At 34.5% G+C, this 25,106-nt stretch overlaps 2 protein-coding genes across 3 annotated transcripts; both read right to left on the bottom strand.

Moving 5' to 3' along the window:
• Window positions 1-7: 7 nt before the first annotated feature.
• Window positions 8-23,165, bottom strand: LOC126741198 (putative odorant receptor 92a). 2 transcript variants are annotated; one of them, XM_050447552.1, is made up of 8 exons: window positions 23,011-23,165; window positions 9,967-10,206; window positions 1,197-1,484; window positions 735-945; window positions 585-684; window positions 419-523; window positions 185-340; window positions 8-130 (listed from the first exon to the last, which is right to left on the bottom strand). In XM_050447552.1, the coding sequence occupies exons 1-8, from the start codon at window positions 23,132-23,134 to the stop codon at window positions 77-79; spliced, it is 1,278 nt and encodes a 425-aa protein (XP_050303509.1). In that variant the 5' UTR covers window positions 23,135-23,165; the 3' UTR covers window positions 8-76. The 2 variants fall into 2 exon arrangements, with proteins under 2 accessions (XP_050303509.1, XP_050303510.1); XM_050447553.1 differs by lacking the exons at window positions 9,967-10,206; window positions 23,011-23,165 and adding an exon at window positions 7,567-7,817.
• Window positions 14,069-15,542, bottom strand: LOC126741199 (RNA-binding protein squid-like). The gene has a single exon (XM_050447554.1). It carries the CDS (start codon window positions 15,264-15,266, stop codon window positions 14,379-14,381), a length of 888 nt encoding a protein of 295 aa, XP_050303511.1. The 5' UTR covers window positions 15,267-15,542; the 3' UTR covers window positions 14,069-14,378.
• Window positions 23,166-25,106: the final 1,941 nt, after the last annotated feature.

Raw genomic sequence — 25,106 nt, 5'->3', positions numbered from 1 at the left:
ACACATATTTAAATGCTTCTAGTATATTTTAGCTAATAAATAACAAGACTACAAGTCAATATAGAAGTGGCCATATTTACTCACCAGCGCTTTGAAACACCGTATAATAAGAGAAGGAACCTTTAATAACCTAAAAAAAATGGTTTATTTTTTAATTAAATTAAAACACATGCCACCTCCTTACTGCCAATAAAGTTGTCAAAGTCAACGGGGTGAATTTCCCAATAGATACGAACACGGGCCGTTGCATCCGACTCATTGTTAAAATTATCGATTTTTTCACCCTTTTGCTACAGGCGAACCAGTCGCTGTTATATACTGCTGTTGATATAGACGCACCCTAAAACCAACCATTTACTTCTGTCAAAACTGTCACTGGAATGACAGTTAATAGCAATGAAGGTTGTGCCATACTTACGGCGATTGTCATCTGATTTCCGAACCAACAGTACAAAGAAAACTGAAAGAGTACAGCCGAAAAGTACTCCATTTGTGAAAAGAAGTTTGGAGATGTTATTGGTTCCTAAAACGTATAAATATTTAATATTAGTACTAATTTATTGTTTAATTAATTAAAGAAGTACTTTGGATGCGACGAATAGGCAGGAGGCGAATATCAACAACGAACCAATGGTTTGCCCTAGAGTTATAAAGGTAAACACATCCTCTATATCGTTTCTAACCCTGAAACTCTTTTATGAACCAAAAATGTTTGTTGGATAAAACCTTCTTACTCAATCAAAGAGTATAAATGCTTGGTGCACCGTGAAAACTCCTCGTAAATCGCCTCTTCCAACTTCGGATATTCGGTGTCATGCAAAAAGTTCGCATTTTCCAGGTTAAGTTTGCGCAGGCAACGTTGCCTGATGCTGGTGAAGGCCTCGCCTAAAATGTTCAGCTGGCAAGTCAGGCAGTGCATCAAAGTGACGAAAATCAGGTCCAAAGCTGTAAAACACAAGTGTTTAAACTACGAATTGTGGCGCTATCTATTGGTCGTATTACATAAGAAATGATGTGAGAACTGTCAAATTCAAAACGGTCGGGATTAAAAATCCATTCGCACTTATGACATTTGTCAAAGTAGGAAATATCCTTGTTGACAGTTGACATTGACAGTGACATAAGAAATGTGCCAAACGAAAAACAGATGGCGTGCAGAGACATCTTTGATGTGTATGTGAAAAACATTGTTTTACCGGCAATGTAGTTTGCGTTAATGTCCAAAGCGAAATCCATCCAGGCCAACGAATAGTAGCAGCCGGTGGCGGTGCTGACGTCAAAGGGATGATCGTAAATATACGGGATGAATGACTCGCAGGTAACGTTACCGATAAACGTATTGTTTTCGGTGTTTTTCCGCACCATTAGTACTGCACTAATGTGCGCGGACACGCCCACAAACGTGTACAGCAGGAATATTAACGCGGCTACGCGTACTGCGGCCGTTTTCCCTTCGTGCATACGCAAACCGGGTTGAAAATCACCTGAAAAATGTAAAATGTTCTATTGGTGCAAGTTGTCCAGTTCTGTAAATGTTCGTGTGTATTGCGGATTAACTATCCTTGATACCTTTGTTCTATGGGTATGTACCGTTTTCAACTGTTAGTACAGGATTGTATTGTGCTGATTTTACTGTAAGTTGTCGTTCCGATTTTAGACAGCGTGCTGTTTTGCTCCAAAAAAGGAACAGTTTTCAGCACTGTTTTCACAACCACAACATATGAAAGTTGAATGTGGCGGGGCGGAATAGTTTGCCACCCAAGATGGCCGATTGATTCTAATTTTTGATTTTGACGTACATCAAACATGACAATAGTGACATTTTTTAACTGTCGTATTTGACGACCGTTTATTTTCAGTTTCTTTTGGATGGAAAACAAGCCAAGCCTCATGGTTTTTTTCCAATGTAAAGTTTTTTAAGTAATTTTATACCTTTTTTTAGTTTTCTTAAGTAATGGGTTAATAAATTATTTCACAATCGTGCCAACATCCAATCATCGTGCAACTACATAGTGCAGGAGACAGGTAAATTTTAATTATGACATAGGTATAGTTCAGTTCAGAGATCTATTAGAGTCTTTGATGTACCGCGAATAGTCCGTGTGCCGGTGTTGCTTGTATTGTCACATGACATGCATGTTTAAATCGCAAAATTTTATGTGGAAAGAGTCATAAAGTAATATTCTAAGCGATATTTAATCATTTAATTAAATAAATAAATGTTTTGAGCATTTTTTTAAGAATTTATACATTTGATTCGTAAAATTTGACTACATGCGCCCACGTACTATTTTGTTAAACGCCTAACCTTAGTCACAGCCACTCAAGCGTGAAAAGTTGCACAGGTCCGGCCTTAAAATTTATTTGTATTTAAAAATTTATTTTTGGGATTACTTTTATTAAGTTAGAAATTCAGGATAGTTGATAGCAGGATAATATTTAATTTAAATATAAGATTTAAGTACGTAAAATGAGTTTAACGAAAAATTTTAATTTAATAAGTTTAGTTTTTAGCGCCATCAGTGCTATATAACAAGTGATAAGAGAATAGGTGATACGAATTTACTTAGACCCATTTATTCTGTGGATTAAGGCAAGTTAATACAATTTTCTAAATTCTGTTTTTTGCCATTGTTCTTTAGCAGTTTCTTCCATTAAGGAAGGACTTGTTTCTCTGTTGCCGCCATAGATTCCAACTTTATCTCGCACATCAGCATATGGATACTAAAGCATTACATTATATATACTTTATTGTGCCGCTGAAGGACAAACAGGGGCAGTAAGCTGTAAAGAACGAAATTTTAAATTTGTTTAATTAAAAAAATATGGTAAAAGGGACTTTTTCCCAGAGAATGGAAATCATACATCAATCATAAATGTGTCATAGCATGTTTCGGCTAAATAATATATGGATCTTTCTTCCTCCCAAAATTTTTTAATTTTCCTCAAATATTCTATACACCACCTGACAATTCCATTACAGCAGCTCTTTTGTTAACCATCTTAAGCTTAAATCCAAGTTATATCAGGTATCTCCGCAAGGTTGAGACTGAGAAATGTTTGTCCCTTGCTGATAAGGTGTCTTTATGGTCAGAACCTCATTGTTTTATGTATTGTGTATTTTATATACAAAATACACACCTTTCCTTAGCAATTTGGCAACATCCGTGTCAAGTTCCTTTGATTGTCCTGCATCTTTCCTTTTTATTCTGTCTTTAATCCTTTTTTTACAGGCATATTGTACTATAGGTAACCCCTGTTAAAAACGCTGTTTTTTGCAAAGCACTACAATCATTTGTGAACTGAGGATCATTCCTTAGATTGTTAAAGATATTTAGATAAATTTGTTTGGCGTCTTTACTTAAACAATTACGTTTTAAAACTGCTTGATTTCCTCTGTAGCTTCTACTTCTCTTGCTTCTTTTTGCTCCGTCAACACTAGAAAATGAACTATCAGAACTATGTAAGACTAAATCACTGTCCAGATCACTCTTATTGTTTTTATCACAAATGTTATTGTCTTTCTTGTACACCCACGGTCTTCATAAGCCCGCACAAACACTTTCCTCTTTATTTGCCAAATTTTCCTGCTTATTTTCCCAGGGTCGAAACATTTTAAGGTCTTTAGGTATAATACCTAAACAAATCCACAAACACAAATAAAAAAAACACACTTCCTCACAGTAAAAATTGCGAAAAATTTAGACGAATACAGGCCAAATTCTAAATTCTTTACTTTCATAAACGTGTAAAAAGCATAACCGGCAAAACACATCAAATAATAACCTCACATCTCCTAACTATTAAAGGTGATCCAGATAAGACCCATCCTTAAAGATCTCTTTAAAAACACGCCGAAAGTAATACAAAAACTGCCCAAAAATTTATTTGGGTACTGCCCCGTAATTCTTAAAATCAGTGGGATAGAGAGAGATACACAATCACTTGCACAGCCTAAAGTAGGAATCGCCAGAATGCAGGTGTTTTATCTTTGTTTAATAGACTGACTAAAAAGAGGTGACAAGTTTGTGAGTGCTGGAAGTGTTTAAAATATTTTGTAAGATGCTTGGATTTTAGTCCGCGGTCAATTTTTTTTATATTATTTTCTTGTGATATTATTTTCTTTCTAAAAATTAACATTTTCGAAAGAAAAATAAAAAATAATATAAAACATGGGGTTTTACGTATATTTAAAATGATTTCATAGATAGACAATATAAAATTTTGCCAATTAAACATGTATATCATGCGACAATAAATATGACATAGGCGCACGGACTAATTAGTGCGGCATCTGCAACACATCAAAGATTCTAATAGATCTCTGAACTGGACTTTACCTAAGTGTTTTCTCATAATGTTAAGGTGCATTTTGGATGTATTATCATTTTCCAGGGTATAATTATAGATTCAATCCTATTTTGGACATATCAATGTCAGTATTCTCAATTAAAATTTTTTTTTACAATTCAGTTTTAATTCTTGGTCCTCCATGGGGAAAATGTCTAGTATTTCCTTTTCATTGTCTTCATCTAGATTAAAATATTCGTGCAAATATCCTTTATGCAGTAGTTTGTATATTAGTAATTGCCCAGAATTCAGAAAGTCACAGAAATCATAGATTCTTTAAATTTCCATTGAATTCATCCTTACAAAAATCTTGGAGGGAGATCTGTCATGTAAGTCCAACTAAAAGTGTCACCAATTATCGAGTTTGCTCCAATCACTTTTCTGGTTCTGATTTTAATAACCCGAATAATCCTGTGCGACTTAGATGGGATGCTGTACCACATAAGATTGAAATGCGAAGTGATCATAATTATTCAAAGGTCCCTAATGAAAAAAAAGTCCTATTTGCAACACAGTCCCAAAGTGTGTCTCAAGATGTATTCATTGATGTTGCTCAGATTGACAGAGAACATCTTTACTCAGTTAGTAAAGAAGATCTAAGTTCATTTCAAGAGCAAAAATCCTTAAAAATCATGGTTCCAAATCTTACAGGTTCTAATTTACCAAACAACTCTTTAGACACTGTGAATCTGGATAATACTCCCATATTGTCCAGCTCTGATTTCTCCAGTTTGAAAACTAAGAGAGACCATAGTGACAAATACTCTTTTCTTCTTGAGAAAAAGAGGGGCATTCTTGCCAAGGCAGGACTGTCTAAGGATAATCTTACAAATGAGCAAGAAATTATGTATAATGTACATAAGTCTGTGATGTGTAAGTTATCTAAGCTTAAGTTTCTTCTCAAGAATGAAAGAGCTCATGTTGCATCTCTAAAATCACTATATAATGATGGTAGGTTCCAGTTTATTGAGGAAAATCTTAATGAGGTAACAAAGGACTTTATAAACTGCCAAATTTTAAATGCAAATCGTTCTCCTTCTGGTCGTAGATGGTCTTTTAAGGATAAAGCTTTTTCCCTCTCCATCTTTAAACGTAGTCCCAGACTGTACAAGTATTTAAGACATTTTTTTCAATTACCATCACCTCGTATTCTTCAATCGATACCTTCTAATATTCCCTTTGAATGTGGACACATTAAGCCTATTCTTGAACATCTTAAGTTGCAGGCAGAGTCTATGAGTGACCTAGACCGCTGCCGTGCTCTCATGTTTGATGAAATTTCCTTAACTTCTGGGCTTTTTTATGAAAAATCTAAGCAAAGAATCTCTGGTTTTGAGGATTTGGGTGAGCTTGGCAGGACCCGTAATCTGACAAATCATGCTTTGGTTTTTATGGTAAGGGGCCTAAGAAAACCTTACAAGATGCCTGTTTCTTATTTTTTTACTAAGGACACTATTAAAACTGAGGCTTTAAAAAAACCTATATTATCTTGTATAAAAGATTTACAATCAATTGGTTTGAAAGTCTGCACAACCATTTGTGATCAGGGTAGCACAAATATTGCGGCCTTAAGGGAATTAACTATAGAATATTCTGATGATAAGCCAACTCCCTACCATTATTGTAAATGGACAGTGCATCACTACCATTTTTGATGTACCACATTTATTAAAAAATACAAGAAATTCACTCATAAAAAATAGGATTGAATTTGAAGAAGGGAAATTTGCCACTATGGACTATATCCATCGAGCATTTGAGTTAGATAATACCATGAGAACATATAAATGTCTTCCCAAGCTGAAGCAACATCATTTCAATTTTAAGGACAGTTTTTTAGTTATGAAAGTTAGTGTAGCTGCTCGTCAATTGAGTCAGTCAATGGCAGCAGCAATTGAAACTTTTTGTTCTGTTGGTGCTTTAACATCAGAAGCAATTTATACTGCTGAATTTTGTCATATGATTGACAATCTTTTTGACTCACTCAATAGCTTGCAGTTTAAAAACAGTAGTGGCAAAAAGTACCTTTGTGCATTGTCAGCTGATTCTCCTCATTGGGAATTTTGGTCAGCCATGTTGCTTAAAATGAGGAATTGGAAAATTATTGATAAGGAAAAGGGGAAAGAGAGTAATAAACATAAATTTGTAAAGGGCTGGCAAACTATAATAAGGGCAGTAATGCTTCTATGGGAAAACTTAAGTAAGATGGGTCTAAAATATCTCAATTTAAGGAACCTAAATCAAGACCCAATTGAAAACTGGTTTGGACAAATTAGGCAACATGGTATATGCAATTTAAATCCAACCTGTTTACAATTTGTTGGAGCTTTAAAAACATTGGTCATAAATAACTTAAGTTCACCTATTTCAAAAAACTCTAATTGTGAAGATGACTTTTGTCAATCTCTGGGTAACTTTGGGGATTTTCTACAAAAGTATTCTGAAAGTTCTTGTGCTGATAATTCTATGTACCCAGTGTCTAATTGCAATAATCAGCCATGTATCTTTGAAGATCCAGATATTGCCAATGAGGAGGAAATTTTGTTAGAGAATAATTATGCTACTGCATATGTGGCTGGTTATATACTGAAAAAGTTGGATCTAGACAATTGTGCCACTTGTTATAAAAATTTATATTCACCTGAAGTAGAAACACATCACCTATTTGTTTAGTTTAAGGAAAATGATGACACATCCAGATTGACATATCCTTCTCAAAAACTGATTTCCCTAATTGACTTAATGCACCTTAAGTTATACAAATTTTTGGATAACCATGGTCATTTAGTCAATTTAGAGAAAAAGTTTTGGTTGGTTTATAAACATTTTTTTAAGGACTTCTCTTTTTGTGACCAGCATGACATTGTTAAACAAATTGTTCAAGGTAACACTTCCTTAATAATTAATAAATATTTAAAGGATAAAAATCAAAAGCCAACTTCACAACCACAATTTTTAAGTGTTGGTCATTCTAAAAAACAGAAAAAGTTTCAACAATCTAAAATGCCTTCAAAAAAACAAAAATCTTAAATATTGTCATGATACACTATCAGAATCGTAAATGCTTTGCTTTTTATAGTACTATTTTATTTATTGAACGATTAATTAAAATCATAATATTTGCTTAAAACTAAATTATAGACTAATATAAAACCCTTTAAAGTATTATTTAGAACCTTAATTGTGATCATAACTACTGTGATAATAAATACTTACTAATAATAAAGACTTTCATATTTTGGATCATTAGGATGAAATACTAATTAGGATAATTAATTAACCCGATTAGGATATAAGGATATAATATTTTATACAGAACATACTGCCTTAATCTGTTTTATTATATTTCATGTTCCATACTTACTGGAAACAACCCCACTGACTTTTGACATCTTTACCCGATTGTGACTAACCAAAATCAAGCTTAAGGTATTTGGCAACAATGGAAACCTTTGAAGTTGCATTTAGACATTTTTATTTTATTTATTTTTTTTGTTAGAATTTATATTTTGTTGTTATTGATTTGTGGTAAAAAAAAAAGAAAAATAAAAAAAAACATATTATGGTATTTATATCATGTACATAGTTATAACATGTCACGGATTAAGTTAAGTTTTTTATTACAGTTTATATTTTGTTTTTATTTGCTTATACTCAAAAAATTAAAAAAACATGCATATTAACTTGTACATATGAATTTGTGTCAGTCATTATTAATTTATTCATAATAAGAAGCCAGATTTATTTGAAGAAATAGGTACAGTTTCTGTTGTTATAAGAGTTTATATTTTGTTTTCCATAATATGTGGATATATATTATTTTGTTACAATTGTATAGATGGTTAAAAAATATATATATATGTTTAATTTTTTATTTAGGTATGTTTGTTATATTATACATGTTTCTTATAATGTTTTAAACACTTAAGGAGACAAAAAAAAAAGCAGGTACTTTTTTCTGAAAATCCAAAAATTATTAGGATATTCAGTTAAAACATACTTTATACCTGCAACAATTCAATTTTTTACATAAAAGGTCTTATTAATACAGTACTTACAGTTTACTGTATTTAATTTATAATTTATTATAACTATTTTTATGCATTTTAAAACCCTTTGTTAAATTTATTTTAATTCATCTTAAAATAAAATATTTAAAAGACAATTTAGCTTTTTTTTTTAATTTGAAATTTGCTCCCATATAGTGCCAATTTATAATTCTTGGTAAGTATCTATATCTAAAAATCTTAAATGTCCTAAATAAACAATATCTTGAGAATTAAATTTCAATCAAATAGTATTTTAGTTGATGTGTTAATTCTTGAATAAAGTGATGAGGGATGTCTGATGAACAATATTTATTTTTTTCCAACTTAAATTTTAAAAAAACACTTTTTAATTAAAAATGGGTATTAAATTTTATAATTTTTAAAAAAAAAATGGGTATAATTTTAATAAAATGTGGGTGTTTTATTAAAATTGTTTTTTAATAAAATATCCACATTGAAACAAACTGATAAACGTATTGTTAATTTTAAAATAAAATTCTATTTAAATATATCTCTCATCACTCATCAGTTAACGCATCAACTTCTGTAATTCTGCAAATTACTTTAAATGTAAATATCGCCCAATAAATCATGCTTAAATTTCCCGCCATATGCCACCCAAGATGGTCGCCCCCGTCTATGTCAACAGAATTTCTGTCTGTTTATTAGGCAACACGCATTTCTCTATATTTGTGTTCTGTGACATAACCATAGATAAATAGTTTATAGGACATAACCTATAAAACTTTCGAACAAACATATTTCCTGTGAGAAAGTAAAATACACATGTACTTTTGTGCCTTTTACTTTCTGTAGTGCAGTATGTGCACAATTACGAGTTTTCTAAAACATTTAAAGGGCTAAAGAGCGCAAATTTGTGGTTTCAGGAAAAATTGTGTATACCTACATTACTCATGAAAAAAGTAAATTTCAGACACTCGTGTGAATTTCAAAAACATCACCACTTGAGTGAAAAATATCACTTTCTTCACTAGTAACGTAATATACTATATTATCTTTTGAATTTGTACCTAGGTACATGAAATGCATCCTAAATTCCTCTTCGGAATATAGGTTTATCACGTTTTCCAAATAATTTGGAACGGGAATACGGGCCTGTCCTTAAGCCTGTAATTGGGCAAATTAAAAATCTTCTTGGTCCAGTTCATCTTCTTCATCATCAGTTAATAATAAAACGGAAACGGTGTTTGCCACTATCATGGCTGCTACATTATTGGGGTTCATAGCCATAGCTTTTATTTTGAACTTGGAAAATAATTCCCACAACGTAAACAAGAAGATTCAAGAAATCAACATCAACAACACTTCTGACAGTTTTGACATTCCCCCACTATTTTACTGTACCTACAGTAGCTTTTATCCCCAGTCAATCCAGTAAAGATTAATGACGTCAATGACGCATTTATGACGTCATTCAGTACTGACACTTGATAACGGTACATACCCTTTGGCTGTTAGGTTTTAAGTTTTACAAATAAAGATAAAATCTCATTACTACAAAAAAAGGCTAAAGCGTGTTTTTTTTATATTACATTTAAGTGTGTACCTAAAGGTGTGTAGTAGAAGCGTTTGTCTTGTAGTTTCTCTTTGGTGCTCTCGATACGTTTCCTATAATAAACCAGGACCGAGAGTTTTGCCATTCCCATCATGTGGGTGATCAGCATGCCGATTTGCGTTACTAAAGTGGTCGTGTTTTTCGTTTTCCTGAAGACGGTTAATTCCAAGATGACGAAACCCACGGCATTACAGAATAGCGTGTAGTTGTAGATGGCGTACAAGGATCTTACTATCTAAAGAAACAATAGGAAGATAATGATTACATGTTGGGATGTATAGTTTGTATTTAATGCTTGGCACCAAAAACGGCTTTAAAACCCGTCAGAATTTTTTTTGTAATTTGGCACACTCTGTATATAACCAATATTCGCTAGTCTTTGAGGGCGAAAGAATAAAAGCGCCACCTATGTCAGACAAATGCCACAATATGGCGACGACCAAAGACAGCGTCATCTATACAACGAAACCCGTAAACAATCATCTTTCTGTTGTAGTGGTTGTTCCACAGATGGCGCAATGAGTTTAATATTGTAGGGTTCTACATCTGCTCTCTCTGTCCGTTTGACATAATATAATGTATCCTTTTTTAATGAGGTTAGGAGGTTAACGTTAACGTGTTAAAAAAAGTTAATAGACTTTAGAATAATAAGTAGGTGCTGTAAGAGTAATTAGTCTTTGTGCATACGTGTGTTCGTATAAAGTTGTCGTGCCATAAAGGTGTTGAATAAAGAAGTTCTTTCTATACTGATTGGGAGTTTCATTAAGTGGTATCTGGGGCGACCAGCGACCCAAACTGGTGACCCTAAGGCACATAATCCTATAATATTTGTGGGGTCCAAAGGGTTGTCTCCACGTTGTTGTATCAAATAATACACCGGGAACCCTAATTAGCACTTTATTCCCACATTAAAATAGCCAAGATCGGCAAAGTAAAAATGATCGTGAACACAAAAAATAACCTTCATGAAGGTTATTTTTTGTGATCGTGAACTTAACGTGTCTCTCTTCTTTCCTCCTTTTTTTGAACTGTCAACAGTCAAAAATGTCAAGCAAGGAGAAATACAAAACGAAAAGAGAGTGGCGAGAATTCCCACATATTTAATTAACAAGAATTTAGGACACATGTTGCACCATTTAATTTGCCTACGGTTTTAAATCACAGTAGAAAAAAAATGTTTTTTAATAATTTTCTAGATTCAAATTTGGCACACCCTGTATAATATAACCAATTTACGTTACTTTTTGAGGATTTGTGGGGACTTGTATCGCCCTCTCACTCACTCCGAGAGTGGAGTGGAGGCTGTCAATTGTCAGGATGTATTCGATCCATTATGGCGGATTAGGTTGCACCTGAGTCGTGACAGAGACTGGTTGTAAAAGTGGTTGACTTCCACGTGTCTAAGCTATGTAGCTGTTTTCTTGTACGATTGGTACAATAAAGTATTGTTATCCGTTAACAAGTGTATTATTTTGGTGTTTAAGAGTATAGGATCTCTCGTCTGGTGACTACAAAACCTACAGATTAAAAACAAATGGCGCCATCTATGTCAGAAAACAATAGCCGTTGAAGTAGGAAGCGCCATCTACAAGACGAAGCTCGTAAGCAATTTTGTTTATGTTGTAGTTGATGCTCCACAGATGGCGAAACAAATTATTAAATAAATGTCAAATTACTTTTTACGCACTACTGTGTAAAAAGGATTTTTTAGGCACTAGTGTGTAAAAAGTGAGACTTCACACACCCTGGAAAGTGAGTACTTTACGCACGTTAGTAAAAAAAATTATTTTAAATAATTTTTTATATAAGTAATATTCCTTTCTTTTGAGAATGAAAAACAAAGAGCGCAATTTATTTCAGGCAAGTGCAACAATACGTTAATGTAGGACAGCGTCATCTATACAATGAAAACCGTAAACCATAAAGTTTATGGTGCAATTGTTGTCCCACAGATGGCGCAACGAGTTTCATAATTGTAGGTTTTGTAGTCACCAGACGAGAGATCCTATACTCTTAAACACCAAAATAATACACTCGTTAACGGGTAACAATACTTTATTGTACCAATCGTACAAGAAAACGGCTATATAGCTTAGACACGTGGAAATCAACGACTTTTACAACCAGTCTCTGTCATCTGTCAGGACCCAGGTGCAACCGAATCCGCCATAATGGATCGAATACATCCTGACAATAGTGACAATTGACAGCCTCCCCTCCACTAAATATAGTATATTTATTAAAAAAAAATAAATATAGTATATTTATTAAATATAGTATATTTATTAAGTTCGTGGTAACGATGTGTTGTTGAACTGTGGCGCCACAACTGTGGCCCTTGGTTGAACTCGAACAGTCCCTTTATAATATAATTAATCGTGTCCGCTTGGACGTGTTTGGTTGAAGAAACTTCGTAATTTGTCAGCTGTCGCTGTCATCATTTTGTTTGATTGTAAATAATACCCCAGACGCCAGTAATGTTATATGTAATTAGTTCTTAAACATATATATCAAAAAAGAAAACCCATTAGCCATAATAAATGTTGTGTCATTTTTAAAAAGGAAATAATTTGTTGTTTGTTTTTATTTTTTCCCGCACTTATTTCAATATCTGACATTTGACGTTTAGAAAACAGCTCCGGACGTGGGTAATTACTGTTCCAATTTGATGACGTATAAAGGGCTAATTGGTGAGGTCACGTATCTCAAGCGGTTATAACTATTATCCTAATAATTAAATGATATTTTTCTCAAAAAAAAAAAAAATATATATATATATATAGTGGAATTGTAGTTCAATTTGATTATTTGTCAGCTGAATTCTAGTGGAATTTAATTTTTACATTTAGTGGATTTCTAGTGAGATTTAATATAGTTTCTGGTGGAATGTCTTGTAACAAAGTTGGCAACACTGGATGTCACGTAGACGTCAATGGTCAAGAAAGTGCAAGTCAGTCGGTCCCATAGAGAAATTAATATTTCTCTGTTTTTTTTAAATTTAGTTTTAGTCAGAAAAGTTGTAAAAAAGTGAATAAAAACCCTAATCTCATGTTCGGGGTTGTTGTTTCCAATTCCACCTCCACAGTGTAGCGCAACGTGTCGCGTGTTCCTCACGCCTTCACTCAAAACTCAGAACCTTAGACAAGAAGAGACTTTCTTTCCTTGTCTAAGTGTTGAACAAAAGCAACGCCATGTATACAAGCCGTAGACAATGATGTTTATGTTAATTCGCGCTACGGCTTTAAATAACATTAGAAAACATTTTTTTTTTAATCGTACAAATTCCAATTTGGTTATAACCGTTATTCACTATTGAAAATGGCTACTGGTTGAAAAATAAAGCGCGCCACCTATGCCTAGACAAGCGTAACAATATGGCGCTGAAGTAAGGCAGCGCTATCTATACAGTAAACAACAATGTTTATCTTTTAGTCGTTGTCCCATAGATGGCGGAAAGAGTTTAATAATTTTTAAAACAATATATTTTTTTAGGGAAAATGTTAAACCGCGCGATTTTCTCACCTTTATTTTTAAAAATAAAAAAATTTCCACCTCGGTTGACCTTGAAAAAGTATATTTATGGCAAATTCGGGTGTAGAAGTGAATAACCTGAGAGCGGCGGCGATGACGCCATCCGGTGCCAGGCGGCCATTTTGTCGTCTGCGGGGACGCACGTGGCCCGGCATGGAATGATAAAAAATTTCGCGTTTGATAAAACGAGACTTTCAACTGTTTCGTTACGCTCGGGATTTGATTTTTGGTATTTTATATGTTTTTTACGATTATTTTTGGCGGTAAAGCGTCGTTTCCTTTTCTAATAAAACACCAAACACCATCCTGTTTATATTACAATTTATTTAAAAAATATCCTCAATCATGGTAGCAAAATAACAGCTACTAATACCTAATTTGTCTTTGTAGAACGTTGGTTCTCCTGCAAAGGTTTTTTTTTTATTTTTTTATATAATTTTACTGTTTTTTTTTGTATTTTTCTTTATTTAGGTTTTATACAAATCATGTTTGTTCGTTCTTACAAATTTAAGAGGTAGTACTTTACATAAGAAGTTTTATGTAAAAAAAAAGAGAGATTAGAGATTTTTCAGAGAGATTATTTATTAGTTATTATTATTATTATAAATGGAAAATAAGATAAAAGTCAAACATCGGTCCAAATTGTCAACAATTTCGGAACTGAATGAACTGTTACAAAAATAGCCCTAATTACATACAAAATGAGAGGAAAAAATAATAATGAAAAATGAACAAAGTCCTGAGCCAATTGAAGCACAGGACAACTGAAAAATAAACTTATGGAAGATTCATTATGGTTTTTCCATTGACTTTCATTAGTTCTTACGATCACACAAAACAGATTCTCACACATTTTCTCCTAGTCTACTCGTCTAGTAGGGCTGGTGCCTTTGGCCTCCTCTGCCGCCTCCACGTCCCCCTCGACTGCCTCCACGAGCACCACCACCACCTCCAGCTCCGTAACTACCTCCGGTGGGGCCTCCGTAGCCAGAGTCCATGCCGCCTCCGTAGCCGCCACCATATCCGCCCCCGTAGTAGTCGTAGCCGCCGCCTCCGCCGCCACCACCACCGTATCCGTTGTCGTAGCCGCCACCGTAACCATAGTCGTTACCCCAGCCTCCTTGGCCCCAACCGCCGCCGCCGCCCCAACCTCCTTGACCGCCACGGCCACCTCCGCGGCCGCCCCCGCGTCCTCCAAAACCTCCACGGCCGCCCATCATGTTGTTGGGCTGCGTGGCCGCCTTTTTCACGTCCACCTGCTTGTCTTTGATCGTCTGTTTCGGTTTTTTCAGTAGATCCCTCACGATGCTGTCGTTCTCGAACGTGATGAAGCAGAACCCTTTGCGTTGGTTCTTGATCTTGTCGAAGGGCATCTCCACTTGGGTGATGTTCCCGAATTGGGAGAAGTATTGCTTGATGTCGTCATCGGTCAAGTCGGGCGTGATGCCCCCGACGAATATTTTACCGGGTTTCGCTTTGGCCTTTTTGGCGTCCACCGTTTTATTGTTAATTACGTGTTCCTTTTGGGCGAGCACTTGATCGACGGTGTCCGCGGAATTGAATAAAACAAAGGCGAAGCCCTTAGATTTACCGGTCTGAGGGTTCACTTTGACGTTCACGTTCTGAATGGCGCCGAATTGACTGAAGTAGTCTTGGAGCTCTTTTTCGGTGGTTTCTAGGGTGAGGCCGCCCACGAACAGTTTCCTGTCTTCGTCCTGGCCCGGTTTAATCGTGGAGCCACCGTTTTGCTGATTATCCATGATGAATAAACAGCACCTTCGACACTATTTTAAACGGTTAAACACTGAAAAAGACACGCGGACAACTGAACCGATGCTCGAAGTCACTGTCAAATGAACGATCGTGAAGCGGAACGGTGAGATGCCGGCTTGGGTTCTCCCTCTCTCTTTTACTTATTGCGCGGGATTTCGTTTACGCACTGATTTTAACGGGCGCGCAAGGGAGTTTCGCCCCTAAGGTGTTCGCTAGGCGACTATTGATAATGCACAAGGGGTCAGACCACCCTTAAACCGACCCTTAAGTGCGAAAAAGGCAAAAAACCCTTCTTGGTCGGTCAAGGTGGAATCTGTTTTATCGGCCGCGAGGCAAATACTCGGCCAATGAAATGGCCGGATGCGTGGAGTCACGTGAGCGACCAGAGACGCCGCTCGATAATCCGGCTTGGGACTAAGGGTCGGATTGGGGAATTTTTGAATTTTTTGATTTCTGAGAAATTGGGTTTTTATTGTGGTTGGCGCCACATTTAGGACCCGTTTAGGTTTTATTTACTATCAATTTCTCGTTTAGGTATTAGAAAGGTATGCCATAAGCCAAATTATGTAGTTTTATACGGATCATAGGCTAGGTAATTGTACTTTTAAGAGGCTTTTCTCAGAAAAAATGTCAAAATTGTCGTAAACGAACTATGCAAAAAAATAAATTTAGGGTATCTGGCCTGTATAACGGTCAATTTTCCAAGCCATCTTGACTAAAAATTGGCTGCTTTAATTTAGTCATAGCACCCTATAGAAATGTGTCATTTTCTCCACAATTTATAAATTAATACTTTCCAATTAACTATATACAAGGAGTTGCAATTAAAGTACATACATAATGTATGTACCTATGTCATTTCCGATGAAAGTGCCAAAAAATCAACTTTCCCTTGTTTTACCCTGCCTTTAATTATTAATTAACTAGTTAGTCACATTTTAATTAGAATTATTTTACAATTATTCCAGGCAGTTGAACGTTAATTAAAATTCACGCACTTTAATTAAAATTGTACCCCAACTGCCTGGGCTAGTTAATTAATTAACTCATTAATTACAGATGAATCTGAATTAACTAACCCTTGACATGCTGGACTAATTAATTAATTATACATTAGTTTACAATTTACAAATTACAATTTAAAACTTATGGCTCAACTGCCTGGAATAATTAATTAATTAATAATATTTAAATTAGTTTTTTTTTATAATTCTAACATTAATGCAAATTATGTCTCAAGTGAATTAAATTAATTAATGATTAATGAAATTATTTATTTTACAATTCCAGACAATTAATCCACAGATTCTTTAAAATATGTTAGCTATTTCAGTTAAAATAATCTACTTTACGTTTTAGGCATATGTGCCCTAATTTGCCTATTTAATCCACTAACTAATTAATCAAGAATTATTTTATAATTCCAGGCAGTTGAGTTAATATTATGCCTCAATTGCCTGGACTAATAAATTAAGTAATTATAATAATAACTTAATTTCAAGGAATCGAATTACATTGTTTATCATATCAGGCATTTAAATTAAAATTGTGCCTCAACTGCCTAGACTTAATAGTTAATTAACTAATTATTCACCTTTTAATTGGAATTATTTCACTATACCAGGCAAATGAGCCAAATTCTTCTCAAAGATTTCAGGCACTCTAATTGAAATTGTGCCTCAACCAGCTGGACTAAATAATTAATTAACTAATTAATCATAATTTATTTTGACACTTTCTAATTAAAATTCTGACTCAACTGCCTGCACTAATTATTAATAACGATATATAAATTTATAATTATTTTTCAATTCTAGGTAGTTAAGTGTTTAAGAATTTAATTAAAATTGTATTTCAACTTCGTAGAATAATTTATTAATTAAGGCATTTAAATTAGAATTTTTTTATCATTCTAATTTTAATTAAAATTATGCCTCAAGTGAATAAATTGATTAACTAATGACGCTTAAATTTTAATTACTATAAAATTAGAGGCAATTGATCCAAAGATGACAAATAAAATTAACTGCCTCCATTAATTGATTAACATTTCAGACATATGTCCATTAATTTGCCTATTTAATTAACTAACTAATTATTGATATTTTAATTAAAATTTTTTGAAAATTTCAGGCAATTGATCCATAAAATATTTTGGGTACTTTAATTAGAAATTGTACCTCAACAACTTAGGCTAATTAATTAATTAACTAAATGGTGACTGTTAGAATAGATTTTTTTTTAATCTAGGCAGTTAAGTTTTAGTTAAAATTTTAAGCATATTAATTAAAATTACATATATCTCAACTGCCTGGACTAGTTAATAAATTAGCTAATTAATCGCATATCAATTTGAATTATTTTACAATTCCAAGCAGTTGAGTTAATATTATGCCTCAATTGCCTGGACTAATAAATTACAATTTAAATTAATTATTTTTATAACTTCAGGCATTTCAATCGGATTTTTTAAAATGTCATTCAATTTAATTAAATTTGCACCTCAACTGCCTAGACTTAATAGTTAATTAATTAATTATTCACTTTTTAATTAGAATTGTTTTACTATACCAGGCAAATGAGCCAAAATCTTTAAGATTTCAGACACTCTAATTGAAATTGTGCCTCAACTACCTGGACTAAATAATTAATTAACTAATTAATCATAATTTATTTTGACACTTTCTAATTAAAATTCTGACTCAACTGCCTGCACTAATTATTATTAACGATATTTAAATTTATAATTATTTTTCAATTCTAGGTAGTTGAGTCTGTAAGAATTTAATTAAAATTGTATTTCAACTTCGTGGAATAATTTATTAATTAAGGACATTTAAATTAAATTTTTTTTATCATTCTAAGTTTAATTAAAATTATGCCTCAAGTGAATAAATATGTCTCTTAATTTGCCTATTTAATTAGCTAACTAATTATTCATATTTTAATTAAAATTTTTTGAAAATTCCAGGCAATTCATCCATCAAATATTTTAGGTACTTTAATTAGAATTGTACCTCAACAACTTAGCCTAATTAATTAATTAACTAAATCGTGACTGTTAGATTAGATTTTTTTTTAATCTAGGCAGTTAAGTTTTAGTTAAAATTTGAAGCATATTAATTAAAATTACATCTCAACTGCCTGGACTAATTAATAAATTAGCTAATTAATCGCATATCAATTTGAATTATTTGGCAATTTCTGGTTGTTCTGTCATAGATTTTGTTTAAGTTCAGGCACATTAATTAAAATTCTGCCTAATCAATTAATAAATTAATTAATCATTGTCATATAATATCATATAATTTATCAGGCTCCTTTCCATATCAATGGATGAGAATATCCATTCTGGGTGCTATGTCTAGTCTCAATGGGCACTGGGAGTTATATAATACGAGCATGAAATAAAATTTAAAAAATAGGCAGTGAAAACCATTGTAGTGTAAAGCCAGCTAGATGTACCTATCAGCATTATTAAAATTTAGTTTAATGAAAATAAATAACAACCCCAACCCAAGCTTTCAGCATACATTTAAATTCAAATGATGTGCTCAGTCAATGTCAACAACGTCATTTCTGTCATTTTTGACAAGCAAGATGGCCGACATGCGATTCCGATTTTTACCGGCATACAAGCTTCATACATGGGAGAGACGAGGTAATAAACAATAATACTACTGTCAATGCATTCTCTTAGGCAACACACCTAACATTATGTGTGTGGTGGGTTACATAACCATAAAAATTACTATAATATAATGTTGTTACTTTAATAATACCATCTTATACAATCCGTCCATTTTCCGAGGCTGAGATTTTCTTCTCTGTGAACCGTAGGTGTTTTTTACCATAGGCAAGAATTTAACCTAGAGTAAGGGTAACATTTTTAACAGATGTCTTTATTTAAAGAGCAAAAAACTTACCGAACAATGGCCCTTTTTTAAACTTATACATATTTATACCTCGTCTCTCATATATGAAGCTTGCATGGTGAAAATCGGAATAGTATGTCGGCCATCTTGCTTGTCAAAATTGACAAGGAGTTGACAGAGATGACATTGACTGAGCACATTATTTGAATTTAAATGTATGCTGGAAGCTTGGGTTGGGATTGTTATTTATTCAGTAATCTTTTTGATTAAGCGTTTATTTTAGATATTACGATTAAATAATAAAATTATTAAATTAAATGAAATTTGACTTCCCGCCTTAATTTGGCCACGCCTTTCTACCATTTTGATTGGTCCAATTATTAGGCACGCCAAACTGTCAAGTTAGTCGCAACAGTTTCCGTTGCCAAGCCAGAGGGCGCTAGCTGATTTGTCAGAAGAATCAGTTTGTATGCAACCGTCTATACTTTTGTATTTTCTGAATTTGTACCACGCTTTTTTGGGACTCTCTGTATCAAACAAACTAAGTTTGAAAAGTAGCCCCTCTAACTCAATTAACATTCCTCCTATTAAAGGTTTTTTCCGTTTCAAGATCTAGCCGCAATTGACCATCGCGATATTAAATGGACACCCTGTATATTCGCTGAGGTTCCTATATTATAAAGAACTGAATGCACCTTTTATTTTAATACATATCAAATTTGTGGACAGCCGGTGTAGAGAAAATTCTACCTTTATGTAAATATTCAATAATTTGATATAAAATTCACGTTGAAAATATTAGAATACTCTAATAATACGTTTAACACCCCCCTGGTATATATAGCTGATCCGACGTTCCCTGGTATGATAATTCCAAAACCGCAACAATCAAACTTAAAAAGAAAATCGGCGGTCGTCCCTCCCCGCCCCCACCCGTTTGACCGCAATAATTAAGACAAGGACGGAGGGCGAAGCGTCGCGAGGACCCCTCGCGAATACGGCGTCGCCGTCGGTCAGTCCGACGCCGCGAAAACCGCTAAATATAACCAGGAAAACAGGAACGATTCGCAGGAGAGCGTCGTGCTTTGTGGGGGCGAGGGGGCATTTTCCTGCCGAAAAACAAATCGATGAAAGATCTCCAGATTTTATCGGTTTATATATATAGCGTCGAAAGCGGCCATGTTGGAATTAATGCGTCATCAGGGTGCGATATGACACCCTGTACGAGTAAAAAGGCCCCACATATGTTATATGGTCGTGAGGCACGTGCGGGTGTGACGACGGTGGGGGGCAAGGGGCCTTCATATGATATACATACATAATCTATTTTTAGGGTTGGCTCGTGCCGACTTTAATCGAACATCTGTCGAATTTCGTGTACAGAAAAATTTTGCTTTCTAGCGTTCTGCTCGCCTGATAGAAGGCGTCCTTTTCCCGTGACGTTCGGGGACGTCCCGGGCGTCCAGACGCCCGAACGTTTGCATCCCCTTCCAGGATCATCATCCAGGCAGGTTCGATTTTCATATTGGGATTTAATCGGTTCGTAGAAACGACAGAAGGTTTTCCTGTACAGCATGAATTTCCCTTGTCAAAATGACGGTTTTTTCACGCTAAAATGAAACGGGAACTTTTCGCACGTTAGGACGTCGCGACGCCGCCTTTGCACGGGCGATGCCGTAGCGACGCGAAATTCACGACGTTGACCATTAGGGCGGCAGGATGCGGTAAAAGTTAAAATAATTTTTGGAAAAATAGATTTTACTTACCCGGGATTTTTTCTGGTCAATTTTACCCACCCCTACGAAAGAACAAATGGTATCGGTAGCAACGTAAAAATTTTCTGGATAAGATGCCATGTTGTAATAAGGTCTAAATAGCCTTAAAACCCTATAAAATATGAAAGCCTAATGGTTGGACGCTAATAAGGGCCAATTTGAAAAAATCAAATTTTGTCCAGAATTATTTAAATAGGTCCAATTACCTCATTAGTATATAACATTAGTTAAATCGGATATATACATTAAATATGTACCTTAAAAAGAATTATATTTAAATAGACGTGGCATCAATTTATGCTTGATAAGGCATGGAATTAGGGCATAACTTCCTTATCCTCAATAGGACACGTTATATATTTTGACATATTTGAATTCTGCGTAAAAATCCACGAATTTTGATGGGTCACATGACCTACTTTCCTCCAAGGATTTTCGAGATATATGGATTTGAATATTTCTTCTTCTCTCACTTCCACCGGTCCTGGAGCAAAGCCCATTTGATTTAGAGAGAAACGGTTTGCACTTTCTCGTCTTAACTTCTAAAGATCTTTTTGGTGACGTGGATTTCATAGGAGATTTACGTCAAAATTTTTGACATTTGACAGCTGACAAATGTTATGACATTTGTATGAAATTTATGTTAATTACTAGATTTGTATAATCTATACAGGAAAGTGAAAACCGTTCATGTCTATCCTCAATAGTTTTGGCTCTGTAGCCTTTTAAAGTCAAAAAACAGCTGATAATCAACTGCTTATATCTCGGAAACTGTTCAACCGAAATACGGCATGTGACCCCTCAAAATTCATAGAATTTCTTATGCAATCTAATAAGCTAATAATATATAGGGTGTCCGATATAAAATAAGGAAGTTCACCATTACTTCTAGTGTATCGGGAAGTGCAGCAAGCCTAAAATTATGTTAAGCATACGAATTTTTCTAATTACCGTTCCGTAATATTCCTTATTCAACTTTGCTGTACCGGTTAAAAGTATCAAAATTTCTATTTCGGGAGTCAGGTTCTTCGGATACCCGTTTTCCTCAATATGTTCCAGAAGCATTTCCCTAAAATTTCGCTTTAAATTTTTTAAAAGGTTACCCATAATGTTACAAAAAGAAACATTTATCTGATTTTTTATAGTCCTTGCGTGGGTAAATAAAAACTAAAAACAAATAAAACTCTCGAATAAACATTGAAACTTTTGTGTCACGTATGTTTCTTATGATAATACGAGGGCGGGTCAATAAGTCCGTGACTTTTTGAATTTCCCGCCCTTTAATGGAAATGGCAACTATGCTCCTGTCAACAGAGAACTGTCAGTTGACGCCTGTCAAAATTTGAACAAGCTGCGTCATTTAGTTTGTGTTTGACAGCTGTTATAATAAATTATATCCCATTTAAGTAACCTCTTCATTAAATTCTTAAGTGGTTTCCATCAGTAGTGATGTTCAAACTGTCAAACTTCCATAATAGGTCACTTGGAAATGTCATTGTCACTTGTAAAAATCCTAATTACTAATTGGTGTGGCCTCAAATAATCCCTATATATACCTAAACAATTTTATACAAAGTATATTTATAATATTCAAACTTTTGAGCCAGCTGTAACCGTCAGCTGCTGACAGCTGCATATGATAACCCCTATTACGTTGTTCCTCTCTCACTCTTTCTCACACGTCCGTTTCACTCTTTTCGCGGCTAAAAAAATCGTCTATTGTATTTACGCATTTACTAAATATATACCGTGCGGCTATTTTTAGGAGGGTGTTAATTGGGGACGCGTGCCAAAGTCGATGAACTTTACCCGCACAACGTCCTGCGTTCCTGGTAAAAAGCGTCGATTTTCGCTCACGGTGAAACTTTGGGGAAAGCTTACGGGAAACTCTGCTCTTGGGGGGGGAAACAACTGACCGCGAGCGAGCGTCGAAAAATCACACGCGCTTATGCGGCGGCCATGTTGTCGTTATTGATAGGCAACAAAATGGCCGCCACGGTTTGGCGCGAAAATCTGCTTGTCACTTGTCAAGATAACTAACTGTCAAAGTTTATGAATTCTGTGTGTTTTACTTTAATCACTTGCCTTATTGGATCCAGGTTTAAACTGGTGTTGTCCTATTAAAGATTCAACGTAAACGGCCCCAATAAAGAAATCCGTTGGATATTCGATGATTTGCGTGCCTTTTTCATCTTTTACGGTCATCTTATCTGGACGAAATCAATCTGAAAGAGCCACTGACAATAGACATAATAACCTCCACGAAATAATAAATTCAGTTTTAATTAATTGTTCGGTATAGGCAATATATCTGTTTTAATGTTGGGGGGCGGGGTTTTATTGCAGAACAGCTTTAATTGCACCCCTGGATGGCAATTTAAAGGGATTAAAATTTCAAGATGTTTGCATTGAACCCTAAAGACTTTGGACATAGTGTATTGAAATGTAAATTTTGTGGATGGTATACGGGGTGTAAAAATCATTTGCGATATACCTCCCATGTTATTTTCCGAAATAAATGAGGCACAAAACTTCCCCCGGACTCATATACGAGGCGAGTAACATTAATTTTGAATTAAAATGTATAATATATATTTCCAATATGGCCGCCATATGTCAGCCCGCGTGATCTTGTATATGGTTCCCAAATTCATTAAATAAATCTATAAAAACACCTTTGAAGGGCATTGAAGGTTATAATAATGTTCCTTAGATTATGAACCTTTTAATTATATGCCTAAAACGTGTCTATATCATCCTTTCAGGCCTTCAAATCCGGTTCGAAAATGCTTGATTTTGGCGTTTACCGCCTTAATACCAACATAACCAAACCTCCGTTGCCATGGCTACTACCCAGGCAACCGTTTTACGTCATTTTTTCAATACGGCTGTCTCGTGTGAGTCGGGGTTAAAAATTGTTTAAAAACACTTTTGATAGGCATTAAAGGTTGTATATAATAAAGTTCCTTAGGGTATAAACTTTTTAACTATTTCAACCCTTTTCAACCCTAAAAACCGGTTTAACCTTGATTTTGACATTTAAGAGTTTATACAAATTAACTGTTCTTTATCCTGGCTATCTTATATACAAGGCGAGTAATATTGATTTTTGAAATAAAACAGTCCTAGAAATCTCATACTTTACCCATGTACAACAGAGAATGCGTTGGCCATGGAAAAACTATTCCAATATGGCCGCCACATGTGCGCTCACGTGACCTTGTATATGGTTCCCAAATTCTTTAAGTAAATCCATAAAAACATCTTTGACAGACATTGGGGGTTACATCAATCTTCCTTGGGTTATGAATTTTTTGATTATACGCCTAAGAAGTCTCTACATCACCTTTTCAGGCCTTAAAATACAGTTTGAAAATGCTTGATTTTGACGTTTACAGCCATCACACTATCATAAGCAAGCATCATCCGTTGCCATGCCTACTATGCAAGCCTATTACGTCATTTTCCAGTATGGCCGTCTCGTATGTCTCGGGGATAATATGGGTCAGAAAAATGGTTTAAAAACACGTGTGATGTGCATTAAAGGTTAAATTAATTATAAACTTTTTAGTTACATGCCTAAAAAGTCTCTATAGAACCCTTTTGTACCAAAAAGCGGTTTAAATATGTCGATTTTGTATGGTGTTTAGCGTCATGTTATCAGAAAAAACAACCATGGTGGGGAGTTAAAATGTGCATATATACGAATTTACTGATCTATATCTCCTCGCGGACTATATTTTAATTCATTTTGAATTAAAATATAGTCTTGAAAGTTTCATACTTAAAATAATAAAAGCTTTGGCTATGGAAATACTTTTCCAATATGGCCGCCATATGTAGGCCCGCGTGACCTTGTATATGGCTCCCAAATTCATTAAATAAATCTATAAAAACGTGTCTATGATTGCTTTGAAGGTTATATAAAGGTTCTTTAGATTATGACTTTTTTAATTAAACACTTAAAAAATCTTTATATCACCCCTTTAGGCCTTAAAATACAGTTTGAAAATGCTTGATTTTGACGTTTACCGCCATCACACCATCATAAGCAAGCATCAGCCGTTGCCATGCCTACTATGCAAGCCTATTACGTCATTTTCCAGTATGGCCGTCTCGTATGTCTCGGGGATAATATGGGTCAAAAAAATGGTTTAAAAACACGTTTCATGTGCAT

Source organism: Anthonomus grandis, chromosome 10 (genome assembly GCF_022605725.1).
Source record: "Anthonomus grandis grandis chromosome 10, icAntGran1.3, whole genome shotgun sequence".
Taxonomy (NCBI): Eukaryota; Metazoa; Arthropoda; class Insecta; order Coleoptera; family Curculionidae; genus Anthonomus; species Anthonomus grandis.
Note: the sequence above shows the minus strand (reverse complement) of the source record. Positions and strands in the feature narration are given on the sequence as shown.

What these genes read in the sequence shown, in the direction of transcription:
- LOC126741199 (XM_050447554.1), bottom strand. Translation starts at nt 15,266, where the DNA reads ATGGATAATCAGCAAAACGGTGGCTCCACGATTAAACCGGGCCAGGAC.
- LOC126741198 (XM_050447552.1), bottom strand. Translation starts at nt 23,134, where the DNA reads ATGACCGTAAAAGATGAAAAAGGCACGCAAATCATCGAATATCCAACG. An exon ending in CTTCTACTACACACCTTTAG is followed by an intron (nt 1,485 to 9,966) that starts GTACACACTTAA and finishes TACATTTTTCAG; the next exon opens with GTGATTTTCAACCCGGTTTG. An exon ending in CATTTATACTCTTTGATTGA is followed by an intron (nt 685 to 734) that starts GTAAGAAGGTTT and finishes AAAGAGTTTCAG; the next exon opens with GGTTAGAAACGATATAGAGG.